We start from the raw sequence: 13,974 nt of genomic DNA on the forward strand, positions 1-13,974 counted from the left end.
ACCTGTCTCTCTTCCCGCACCTGCTCCTGCTCCCAGGGCGGTTCAGACCCAGCATTCCTCTGCATTTGTTCCAGTTTTGAAGGTGGCTAGGGCCCCCTGTGAATCCTGCTCTGTCTAAGCCCCAGCATCCAGAGCCTGCTGCAAGGTTTCGGCACTGCTCTGCTGTTTTTCTGTATGTCAGGGATTACTTCCTCTTTCAGAAATGTACTATATGAATATTCTTGACTTACAGTGTTAGAATAAGCAATGTGTCACTCTTTGAAACAGAAAGCATGTTTGAGGGACATGTCAGTTACAACATCGTTCTTCTCTCTGTCACACTGTGGTGCTGTCTAAAGGTTACATTAGTTAGTGCTGTCAATGACTGATTAGGACAAATTGTATTTACACAGAAATAATTGTAATATTAAAATACTACAGTGTAAACAGGAACTTAGAGAGAACAAAGTGATCATTATTAACATTCTTAATAATGTTAATAAGAATGCGTAAATCCCAGAGAGTTTATTCTGTTCAGCTTCTCCTTCCATTTTCAGTAGGAGAAACATTTCATCACTCATCTAAATCATCTAAAGAGATCAGTGTGTGGAAACAAAAGCTGGAGGTTCACACAGAGTGAGGGCAAAACATTTTCATCCATTTTTCTCTGTAGTATTCTTCAAGAAATGCTTTAATATGATGCTTTAAACTTTGATATTTCAAGATCTCAGCCAAGTTTATTGGTCACGTGAAAAAATATATTAAAACAGTAAATATGTAAGTGTAATATCCCGTATGTGATTCTATCAGCCACTGAACTTTCTATATTTTTACTGCACCTTTTGTGTGTTTGTGCTTTGAAAAGAAAGCGTCTATCCTGTGGAGAGAAGCCGTGCTGTCATTCAAATCAGAATGTTAACTCTCATCTGGGTGATTCTGCTCTTCGCTGACACAGGTACAGAAGGAAATTTTATTTAAATCTTCATCAATATATGAATTTAAGGAAACTACAAAAAGAAGGAAAACTGCAGTTTCAAAGACAGCCGTGTTTGAAAATGTCATTTACTAAGTTAAAAATGGGAAGCAACAGCTGTGAACTGCATCGCTTATATAAGTCATATCAGTTAACAGCAGAAGTAAAGTAAAAGAGGCATCTTTAAATATAAACATTGTAAATGATGTAAACTGATGGTGTTGGTTACCATCGTTTTTTATTTTCATGAACTCAGCTTCTTCTCTTCTGGTTTGTGCTCTTTTGTTTTTGCATGTTCAGGTTCTGGGACTCCTGAGCGTCCAAAGAGCAACAGCAGAATCACACAAAGTGGTAAAAATGTATCAGCACAGGCTGGACTGTGTGTTTTTCTAGCATGTTCTTTTACGAAAGAGGATGGTGATGTTGAAAATATAACTTGGTATAAACATGATGGAAACATAACTAAAACAATATTTGGCTCCAGTAACAATACGAAAACCCACTCTGAGTTTGAAGGGAGGGTGTCACTGTTGGAGGCTGACCTGAAAAAGAACTGCAGCATCATTATCAATGACCTCATCAAGTCGGACTCTGGATCATATCACGCTGTCGCTAAGACAAAGACTCACTGCACACTGATTGCAAACATCACAGTCACAGTTACAGGTATCAAAACCTACCACAAATACTCCCTGCACAGTGACCACGTTATCATGTTTGATTTAAATGAGTTAGCTCAACTAAATTACAATGAGTTGTATTAACTACAGCTGCATTATGGCACTAGCACATGTTTGTTTAACGTGAGTTTAAGAGTTGTTAAATCATTACCACTCCAAAGATTTTTGTGAATAAACATGATGCTCAGATTAACACAAAGGCACAACGACTTCCTGTAATGCAGGTCCTGTGTCTCCATTCATCATATATGTCAGCTAAAGTGAAAAACAGAAACTGCTGAATGTCCTTTAGTCTATTCCTTTGGTCAGACATAAACTGATGTTTGGGTATACCTCACAGAGCTTGCATCTGTCTTGGAACTTTTCAGCCTTATCTTGTACTTTTTACAATTTAAGTTACTTAACAAAGTGATCATACGTCTACTTTAAATTAGTAGTGGTTTTTATGCTGATTATAATGTCTTGTTTCATTTACTTTCCTATTAGAGCTGAGTGAAAAGCCCAAACTGGAGATTCCTGAAATAACAGAGGGAGAGCAGACTACACTGACCTGCAGCGCTCCTGGTCTCTGCTCTGGATCCACTCCTAATATCACCTGGATATGGAGTGGATCAGGACAAAACCTCTATGAAATCAAAAAAAACAACACTGAATTCCAGTCTGAGAATATGCCTGTCTTCAAGTCAACTCTGACCTTTAACGCTTCAACAAAACACAACGGTGGTCAGGTCACCTGTAAGGTCACCTTCAAAAATGTCAAAACAAATGAGACAAAAACTCTTAATGTCAAGTGTGAGTATTACTCTTGGCAAAAGTATATTTTATCATTATTACAGTATTAGTAGTAGTAGCAGTAATTATAATAATGTTGTAATTACTGTAAGTGTAAAACTTTCATAACTGACATTATATTTTGTCTGCTCTCATTTTTTGCATTTTTTACTTAAAAAAGCAGTTTTCATTAAAATCTGGAAAGTAAATGTAATATTAATTACATTGTTGTGTTCTTCAGTATCAGATATTCTTATATTGAAGCAATGTGTTAAGACAATTTATGTTCCTATGAGTTTACTGTAATCTTGATGCTGAGCTTCTTATTCTGTTTTTTGCAGATGCAGCAAGAATCTTGAATAACTCTTGTGTCACTCAGTCAAAGGTTTTGACCTGTGTGTGTATCAGTGAGGGGTTTCCTTCACCCACCATCAAATGGCCACACTTAGAGAGCCACACTGAGTACTCTGTAACAACCAATGTGTCAAACACCAGAGTCACCAGCACCATCACTGTGTCCCAAGATCACTATCACAACTCCACTATTGAATGTGTCAGCAGTAATAGTATTGGAAATACCTCATCAAGTGTCAGCCTTATAATAAACGAGTTCAATGCTAATTCATCACCATCTGAAGAAAGAAATAACAGTAAGTATCTATGAGTGAAATATCTCCCCTATACTCAAATTTAAGACAACTCCACTATTGAATGTGTCAGCAGTAATAGTATTGGACAACTAAATCACAGCATTACAGTAAAGAAGTTAAACAGAGTTAGTAAGTATTTACAAGTAAAATATATCTCCTATACTAGAGCTATCAAAAAATGTAAGACATTCACTTCCTGTTTTTACATGTTTTATATAACATAAGCATAAAACTTTTTTCAACGTTGTGATTTCAGATCTTTACAAACAAGACCCGAAAGTTATTGCTGCAACATTGAGGGCCTTTCTGATTTGTCTTATTGGGATAATTTTTTCAGCAGTCGTTGCTTTTTTGGTAACAAAATCCAACAGGTACAGTTACATTTCAGAGTTTAATTTTGGAATGTGAAGATTATTTTTTTATTTTTGTAAATATATATAGATTATTTTAATCTAAGAATTTAATCTACTTCTAATATCAATTCTATTATATTACAAAAAAAATGTTCCTATATATTTGATGCAAATGACCTCTTTCATTGTATCACAATGCAGCTTTTTTAGCGATAAACATCCACACATTGGTTTATTTTAATACAATATAATAGCAAAACTGATGAGACAAAACATTTTGACAGTTGCTGCTTTTTATTGCTTTATATGCTGTTCTTTGCTTGCAGCTACAAGAAACAGGTTTTAAAATATCACACAATGTTCCACCAGTTATGGATGACATCTGTCAGTCACACATTTTCTAATATATGCCGATTTTTGATTTCACCATTGTTAGCATAATGTTTATATGCTTCATTTGGTCATAATGTTTGGGCTAATCATGTATAGTTAGTTTGACAATCTGTCATTTCCAATACCCTGTAATTCCTAGCTAATGGGACCAGTATACATAAGTAATGCACATATCATATTTACATATAAGGATAAATTGGAATTTATGATTCAAGATATAATTTGTTCCCTCAAAAAATGAAAAAAACAAAACAAAAAAACAGAGTGACCATAGAAAAAATTCAGTTTATGTAAATGCCCTGCTGTTGTTGCGAGCTGCTGTGGGACCTTCTGCAAGAAGGATTCATATTAATTGATTTGTTCTCAGAAAAAAATGGAGGAGGTCTGAAAACCTGGAGACTGTGACTGAAGAAGTTCCAATGGTAATGTATATCATTAGCTAGCCTTCTGTCATGTAGCTTAATTATACAGATGTTTAACTTTTATTAGCTGACAAATTATCCTGCAATGTGTCTGATAGCTGGATGCTGATCAAGCAACAGTATATGATGGGATCCATGAGCGAGAGGCAGCTGAAGGAGAAACTTAGTCATGTGAGAACGCATCGCTGGTGACAATGATGACATTGCACCAAAGACGTGGACAACATTGACAATGACGTCAAAACCAGGAAGGAGAGGAGAAACAGAATATGTTGAAATAAAGACAGAAAAAAGGGACAATGATGATCATGTGTTGTTGCAGCACTTACAAAAAAGAAAAACCATTCAGATATTAGGCTATGGTGTTTAATGCAGTCTAAATAAAACAATAACAGGGTTTCTAATATAGATGTACATCCTGGCAAAGAGGTTTTCAGAAAACACACTCTCATGTGATGGCTTCTTGTAAGTGGCAGTCCTTAGTGGGGATTAGCTAAAGATATCAAGACATGCAATCTTAATCTAATGCTATGCTACTCCACTTCATTTAATACAAGGAAACTTTGAGGTGCCAACTATACTGTGTAAATAATGTAATAAATCTACTTATAAACTCCAACTTCAACAAAAGCATAACCAAAGTGAAACTGTGTGAATCTTTGTGGAGACGTTCTTGTATGCAAAAAAGCATCTGTACATTTCACATATGTCTGTATCAGGTAAAATCAGTAGCTTCGTGTAAGTTTTTGTTTTATCACTTCAATAAAATTCAAATCTAAGTTCAAAGTAAATGTGATCATTATTATGCGTGTAATAGCTGTTGTTCAGTTTTCTTCTATGGCTTAAAATCTTGTGAATTCACAGATAACTGTTATAGTCTACTACTGTGGTAAACTGTGAGAACAGGACATTTAGAAAATCTACTGGAACTCACATTAGAAATTATTGTGAGTTGGGAGTATTTTACCCACACTGAGCTGCTAAAACAGATTTTGTGTTCCCCCACTTGCCAAATTTCACTTTAACCACTGACTGTTTTTTTCTGTTTTTTGGTGTGGAGACAAAGCCACCCAACATCATGCAGGCAACAGAAAATGTATATTTTAAATAACAGATTAAGTCTGAGTACATTCATTAGAATTGTAATTAAAATTTAGATTAATTTGTTTTCTCATTTACTAATATTATATTCTGTAATATTACTAATTACAGAATTTCTGTACTCTTGCCTCCTCTGCCTGTGCCCCCGTGAGCGAGAACACCTTCACTGTTTTTGTTTTCAAGTTTCAGAAGCTGTCAAGGTCAAGGCTCAGGACTTGCTCCATATGTTGAGTGTTGTTCACCTCTTAAAACTGTTTCCTTTCTCCGTGTTCTGTCCACACTAGTAAACATGCTGTGTGCTTTGAGGCCACAGAAAATTTCAGCTATTTCTAGATTTGGTGCCTCTCAGTCGAGGGATGCCTGTGTTGTGCTGGACACCTGGAAATCCTGCTATTGCAAAAGTCCAGCTCAGGCTATTTCTCATCTCCACAAAAACAGAACCCTGGAGAGGTGCTTGCAGTAGTTTTAGTTTCTTTCAGTTTTCTTTTGCAACCTACAGAAAAATTGTGTGAATTTACAGATGACTGTTATAGTGTCTTACTGTGGTAAACTCTGAGAACATGTTTAGCCAGACTGAAATTATACCGATGTCTATTTAGGAAGTACATAAATATATACTTTAGTTCTCGCGAGAACAGTAACTGCAGATTATACTAATTCACACCACAATATACAGATCAAACATGAAACTGCATTTATGTAGAAGCTTTGTCTTTAAATCTACCGATATTTAAACAGTTTGAAACAATACCTCAACTGCTCACTGCTCTGGACATTCTCCAAATCATGTGGACGTGAAGAGAGCGAGTCAGAATGACACAGACATAAGAGAAAACATTTAGCGTCTCATTGCTAAATATGAGGTCAGTCTCTTGATCATTAATATGCAAATTGCCATGACCACCAGTCTGCAGTCAGCTGAGACTAAAGAAGTCACTTGGATGGGTGATGAAACGTTTCTCAGAATCAAATTTGTGGGAGTATTGCTGTAGGTTTTTGACACCTGTAACTGTGACGTTTGCATCAGAAATCAACATATAGACATTCTTCATCTTACTAACAATAACAACTCGATATGGTCTAGAGTCTGACTGGTCGAGGTCATTGAAGCTTTTTTTCAGATCTGACTTCAGCACTGACAACCTCCCTTGAAACTTAAATGCTGCTTTCTTAGAGCTTCCATGATGTTTGTGTCAAATGACATCAGAACCATCTTCTGTAATAACAGAACGTGACAAAACAACAAAGTCCAGCCTTTGCTGTTATTTATTTAATTTAATTCTCTTTGCATCTTTAACATGTTTCCAGGAAGTTCTTCTATACTCTGTCCGCCACTATTTCCTCTTAGACTGCAGCCACACTTAGAGCTAAAACCACCATTAATGTGACATTTTAACAGCAATGAAATCAGGGATTATTTTTAGTATCAAGTGTGAAGCTTTGAAATATTTGGGAGATTCAGGGAGTTCTGCATCTATGTTAATGATGTTTTTGGTGCAACTTAAATAAATAAAATAATAGCCACATATTTAATTATGATTTTTATTAATATGAAAAGAGAAACTCCCACAGATATTTGAAAGAACTTCTGTCTTTGCTAGAGATGGATTTCAAGTTTGCTGGGTTGCAAAATGTCATTTAGGTGAGTGATGAAATTTTTCTCCCACTGAAAACATCCAGCTAAAAAGAATCAGCTTTTTGGGATTTACACTGTGTTCTAAAAGGTTTCTGGACAATTATTATGATTAGTATGTTGCCCCATATAGTATAATTTTATTCACTCTAAGTTCCTGTTGACACTTTACTATTTTAAGGTCACAGTTGTTTCAATCTAAATACAGTTTGTCCTCATCAGTAGTAAAGACTTCATACCAATGTGCATGTATAGAATAAGGCTGCTTTTGCTCCTTTATAGCTTTATGAAGTTACCTGATATGACTTCTGCCCACTCTCCGATGCTATCTAAAAACTTGTCTGATAAAGAAAGTTTTGTTTATGAGTATATTGTGAGTGTATTTTTGAAAATGCAAAACAGAACATAGTGAAACATAAGAGGTGGTGTCAATCTGGTGGAACCAGCACCCAATACAGGAAGCCTGAATTGTCTCTCTGCTAAAAGAGTCCTACCCTCTGACATATGAGTGTTACCCAACAGTCTGTACAGAGCTTAGATAGAACAAATGTGGATGAGGCGATTCACCCAGCTCTAACTGCCTCAAAACGATCAGAATTTCTACCCCGGTTGTCTCAGATAAAAACCAGGGACAGGACTGGCCTTGTAGGCCCAACCTCCATCAGCCATATCCATTAATGGCAGCTCTCTTCTAGACTGGTGTACTTAACTGGTAATTAACTGGGTTAAATTTAGGGGCCTGGACAGAAGGCCTCAAGAGTCTGTTATTTCTTTTTTTTTTTTTTTTTTTTTGTCCCGTTTGGATCTTTAGCCATCAGAATTGTTGTCTTAAGGCCAAGATAGATGCCAAGCGGATTTATTTTACCAAGTGGATCATCATGGCCTTGCCATATTGGTCCATTTGATTGACCTTTATTATAATTATGAATTTATTTTATTTTCAGTTGCTACAAACGGGACAGACATGACTGGGGGATAGGACAGGGAGAAAGAATGAAAGAAAGAGAGGGAGAGAGAGAAAACCAAAGGGGAGAAGAGACAGTGAGAAGGGGGGGGGGGGAAGAAAGAAAAAACAAAAACAAAAACAAAAAACAAACAAAACAAACAAACAAAACACCTGGGTCACCTGTATGGAGAAAAAAACAGAAGAGAAAGCAAACAACAAAGAGCAACATAATAAAAAAACAGCACCATCACAATAAACTAGCTAGCAGTAGATATCAGTAGATACTAAATAATAAACGATATTGTGCAGCACGCAAGATAGACAGCGCACAATGTGCTTTGAGGCAGCAGCCAAGAAAGCTGTAGTCCGCGTCTGTGAATACCCGTGTGTACACCTGTGTGCATACCTGTGTGGATCAGCATGCTTGCATTCCAAAGGTTTCTCCATGTAACGATCTGCTAGGGAGTGTGTGGAGCCACAGCCCCGTCCACCAGGGTATGAAGCAGGTATGGAGGAGATCAAAACTCCAGACATCCAGAGGCCCCCAGAACACAAGAGACCAAGGAAGACCAACAGAGGGGCAGCCGCGCCACTGTCCCAGTAAGAGCTGAGGAGAGTCCCAGATGAGGGCTCACTCAGCAGCCGCGGAGCAGAAGCCAGGGGGGTTGCAGTGACGTGCCCGTGAGCTCCGCCGGCAGCCAGCTGTGCCTGAGTGACCGAGCCCCAGGCCGAGAGGCCGGGGGCACCCCACCTCCGAAGTGGCCCCAGCAAGCCCCAGGCTCCAGGCCCCGATAAGCGGCTGCCAAGGAGTGAGCAAGTGTGTACCCGGACGCCCACCCCCAGACACAAAGAACCACCAACGCACCGATACCTGAGGGAGTCCGCCACTGGCAGGGGAAGTGGTGGTGGGGGGAGATAGGCCTCCAAACCTTGGAGGGCCTGAGATGTCCCCAGAGAGGTGGCGTCTGATACCCAACCTGACATATAGACACAGACATACAGGCACACACAGACACAAACATCCATTCCCACCCTCATGCTCTCATATGCACTTACTCCACACTCAACCAACGTGGAGACAGACATAAAGAGACGCTGTACACACGATCACACTCCCCAAGCGTACTCTACGAACCGGGTCTAGGTACCCTTGCCCCTGGAGGGGGGAACTGCACCCAGACCCAGGTGGTGTTACCCTTTTCCCTGCGGTGGGGAGAGGCAGACCGCCCCGACTCCGTAGCAGCAGGGAGGCCCCACACCCCAGACCGCAGTCGGACGGCCAACTCCTCCTAGCCCCCCCTGCTCCAGCAGGTCGCAGAGAATGGGGGTGAGAGAAGACTCCAAACCTCCCTCCACCCGCTCATTGTAGTGTTGATGCATGTGTGTTCTAAGGTGCAATTAAAACCCAGGAGGGCATGGAGCTACCTGCCAGAGAGCAGCAGGTAAGCGCATAGTCCCTCCTGCTAGCCCTCAATGTCTACGTGTATTTAAAATTGAGAGGTGGGCAACGACGCCAGGGGTGAGGTGTACACCCTGATGGTAATTTGGACTCCGTGTATTGTGCCCACCCCCAAGAGTCTGTTATTTCTAAAGGGCTAAAGTAACCTGTAAGAGCTATTCACACTAGAATGAATTGATACTTAGCATTTTACCTTTATTGTTTCACAAAGGGTTAAAAAGAGAATGTCCACAATTTAAACAGAAAATTTTATTAAAGCAATTTAGCAGCAGCAAAGCAAAACCAAAATAAAATAATAAGATTAATCTGTGATACAAAGGACCCACATGTACAGGCTGTTCAAGGGCTGGTTACGGTTCATTTGCAAGGTTTTTTTTTAAATTGCTCTGTGCAGCTGTTCAGCTGACTTGTTCCTAGCGCAGCCTTCCTTTCTCTGGTCCTCGCTGGCAACTGAAATAGCAGGACTGATCACACCAATCAGTCCCAGCTCTTCTGCCAGCCTTCTGGCACTGTCCACCTGTTATGGCCCATCTAAGGGTGGCCAAACCACAACATTAGGGTGATCCATCTTCATCAGACCCCACTTACATCACACAATTGGTACAGTTTGATAATGATTTATTTATAATGTGTTAGTTTGTTGGGTAATTTGACACTAAAAAGGAGCTGGTGACTAAGAAAAACAGGAGAAAACTATAATCAAACAAAAAAGGCCACCCCTAAAAAACTTGTTTGCAAAGGTCTGCTGGTTGGGATGAGCTGAGGAGGAATGAATAGCAGTCCATGGTTGCATTAACATATAAGTCATTTCCAGCTAGTTAGCCAATCAGTATGGTCCATCCTCTGTATCCACCAATCACGGAAAGGTACCTGCACACTAAGATTTGCATATTAGACAACACTATGACAGCAGTCGACCATCATTTTCCCTTCTTTGTCTTAATTTTAGCGTATTACGTTTTTCTTGGAATTTAATGTTCCCTATAGTTTACCGAGAAGTTAATTAATGCAATACTAGTGTAATATTCAGATATTGTCCAACTATGAATTTACATTACCAATGGAACAGCTTCAATGGTCACCATATCCAGGTCTTCAGTTTTCAGAGCTCGTCTGTTTTTTTCTGGAATGAAATTAATTAATAGAAATGAAAATTACTGAAGACCCCACCAAAGCCCAGAAGTTCACATAATTTGGGTGTTTTCTGTGATAACTTTGGTTCCTCAAAGACAAAAAATTTATTAATTCTTACATGTAATTTTAAAAAATGCTTTATTTATGTATATTGTCCTGATTAGTTAGGAATCACAATTTATTAACAATTACTAACTTGCCTTTATAAGTTTTTATATAAGATGAGTTAAAACTTTATGAAAAAATTGAGCAAATAAAGATAAGCTTGTAACAATGGTGCTAATAATAGTAAAGGCAAAACTGGATACTGGGATATATTACAAGATATGTACGAAAATTCAGGTTAATTGATTAATGTTAGAACTAGCATAAATCTAGCATTGACACGTTGGTTGTTACATACTCAGTGTGGCTTTTCAAATGTGGCCACCATAAAATGGCCAACTCCTCACTGTTGCACATACAGCACAGAACCTCTGATTGAACCTCACACCCAGAGCTATTCAAAATTCTTGGACCAGCTGCAAATACTGAAAATGAATCTCAACATTAGGTCAAATCCACAGTAAACTCACATGAACAGAAATTTCCTCCATATGTGTAAGAGTAAGGAAGACAGGATTTTATTCATTATTAATAAATATGAAAAAATGTACTCACATTTTACATGAATGGTTTTCATAATGATTTTGTTCTTGTTTGTTGCTATACACTTGTACTGTCCAGAAAGTTCTGGTGTCATATTAGAAATGGTAAGAGAGGCTGACCCATTGCCTTTTGTGGTTTTACTTTCAATTTTTCTGTTCAAGTCTTTGTTGGTGTCAGATTTAATCCAGTTGATAGAAGATGCAGTGAAACTGCCAGCACTGCAAGTTAAGATTAAGGGAAGCACCCTTCTTCACAAATGTACTTCCACTGATTTTTAGTTTTTGAAGATCTAAAAAAAGTGCTAGAAAAATGAACAAACAAATGAATGATGACTTAAACAAGTCAGAATCTGATTTAGGGTTCCCTAGATGGGATTCTAGCACAGCATGTAAGAGGCCCCTGAGATTTGGAATAAAAGTGGTCGTATTAAGTAGAAGATTTTCTGTGACAAATATAAGCTCTCTCCCCACCGAGGTATACTAAGACATCAGTTCATACCTGACAAAAAGCAGATTCAACAGTTACCATTTGTGTTTTACGTTAGTACATAGTTTTTTATTAGAACTGTCCAAAAAGAGAAAACAGGGTCTTTCCTTTGTGTTTAATCTGCATCTTTTTCACAAAAAACATTTTTTGTGTGGTAATGATTTAAACTCCTAAGACCCAAACTCTTCCATGGCATGCATTTTTTAATATCTCTTTGATATGTGGGCTGATTGGGACCTGATGAATATAAAAACAAAGAATTACCAGATTTTTTTTTTTTTTTAATCAAATTTTTGTTTCTGAGAAAAATGAGAGCCACGTATGAGGATATTCATTTGAAATTTCGATAGAACAGTTGCAGTATAATGTCCTCATAAGTGGATATCAGGCCCTTGTTGAGCAAGATTTAGTATTTTGGTCTAAATAACCCAAAATGTGATGTCCACATATGTGGACGCCAGGTCCTAGGACAGGGGTGGGCAATTCCAGGCCTCGAGGGCCGGTGTCCTGCAGGTTTTACATTTCACCTTGGGTCAACACACCTGAATCACATGATTAGTTCATTACCAGGCCTCTGGAGAACTTCGGGACATGTTAAGGAGCTAATTTAGCCATTTAAATCAGCTGTGTTGGTTCAAGGACACATTTTATTTATTTTTTTTATTTTTATTTATTTATTTTTTTGCCTGTCCCATTTGGTTCTTTAGCCATCAGAATTGTTGTCTGAAGACCAACAAGGATACCCAATGGATTTATTTTGCCAAATGGATCATCGTGGCATTGCCGTATTGGTCCATTTGATCGACCTTTGTTTTTATTATTTATTTTATTTTATTTTCAGTTGTTACAGATGGGACAGACATGAGTGAGGGATAGGAAAGGGAGAAAGAAAAAGGAAGGAAAAGAAAAACAGAAGGGGAGAGGGACAGTGAGAAAGGGGGAAAAAAATCTCCTGGATCACCTGTTGAGAGAGAAAGAAGAGAAAACAAGCAAAAAAAAAAACAAAGCAACATACTAAACACAACACCATCGCATTAATCTAGCTAAGTGTAAACAGCAGTAAATACTAAATATTGAATGTTGTTGTGCAGCACGCAGGACAGACATTGCACAATGTGCTTTGAAGTAGCAGCCAAGAAAGGTGTAATTTAAGTCTACGAGCAGTGAACACCTGTGTGCACACCTGTGTGGATCAGCGCGCTTGTATTCAAATGGTTTCCACATGTAATGGTCTGCAAGAGGATGTAGAGAGCCATAGCCCTGTACCCCAGGGCATGAAGCAGGCATGGAGGAGATCCAGGCCCCAGACATCCAGAGGCCCCAGAGTGCGAGAGCCCAAGGAGGACCACCGGAGGGGCATCCGTGCCACCCTCCTGGGAAGGGCTCCTCCTCTTTTGTTACCTCTCTTTGCACTTCAACACATTCCCAGGAAGGTTTTTTTTGTACTCTGTTGGAGATTATTTTTTCTTGGTTTGGTACTAGATGCAGAGCTAAAACTTCTTCTCACATCACATTATGTCATTGTGTGAAACTTTAATTCGAGATGTTGGAGTATCAATAACTTTATTAACGTCGCCCTATTTCCTCTTAATACCAAGCAACTAATTTTTCTTCTCTGTCAGAGACATGAGTCTGAGAACACTACGTCAAACACCATTTCTTTTTCTATTGAGGTCACATTTGTACCACATGGGCTTTCTTTACAAAAAGAGTCTTAATTTTCATTTATTGGGATCTCATAAATGTACAGTTATTTTACCTCTTCCAAAACAAAACATTCACTCATTTACCTCACATTTTCAGCCATCGTCCATACTTCACGTTGTTGTTTAATAGGCTCTGAAACCTTTGGGCATTACAATATTTAAATTCAAATTCAAATTCAAATTTTTATTTGTCACGTACACAGTCATACACAGTACGATATGTAGTGAAATGCTTGGACAACTGCTCGTGACCTAAAGAAAACAAAAAAGGAAAAGGCTATGAATAAGATAGGAAATAAATAGACATTTAGAATTTAGAAGACATAAACAATTTTTCAGTTGAATTTACACACATACACACACACACACAATATATATATGCTAAAGTACATTAAATTCTACTTCTCCTGTCTTTATTAATTCAATTTCAACATACTGAAATCGGGTTGTTTTTTTATTGATTTGTTTAGTTGAAAAATGAAAAGAGGACACCGCTGCCCACAACCACAACCACCAACATGTAGTTGTCTGATTACACCACACAGAAAACAGGCAACCAGGTTTTAGAAAAAAAATATATCAGAGCACACAAACCAGAGGGCGGTGCCCATTTCTGAAGTGAAAGTAGCATTAATGCCAG

General features: G+C 38.3%; 1 protein-coding gene across 1 annotated transcript; it reads left to right on the top strand.

Annotated features, from left to right (window-relative positions):
- Window positions 1–891: 891 nt before the first annotated feature.
- LOC308406045 (sialic acid-binding Ig-like lectin 10) lies at window positions 892–3,067 on the top strand (the record flags this gene model as incomplete). The annotated part of the gene is made up of 4 exons (XM_080896849.1): window positions 892–934; window positions 1,253–1,618; window positions 2,119–2,424; window positions 2,745–3,067. The coding sequence occupies 4 exons, from the start codon at window positions 892–894 to the stop codon at window positions 3,065–3,067; spliced, it is 1,038 nt and encodes a 345-aa protein (XP_080752975.1).
- Window positions 3,068–13,974: the final 10,907 nt, after the last annotated feature.

The sequence above is a fragment of the Rhamphochromis sp. 'chilingali' genome (assembly GCF_963969265.1).
Source record: "Rhamphochromis sp. 'chilingali' genome assembly, chromosome: 11".
Lineage (NCBI taxonomy): Eukaryota > Metazoa > Chordata > Actinopteri > Cichliformes > Cichlidae > Rhamphochromis > Rhamphochromis sp. 'chilingali'.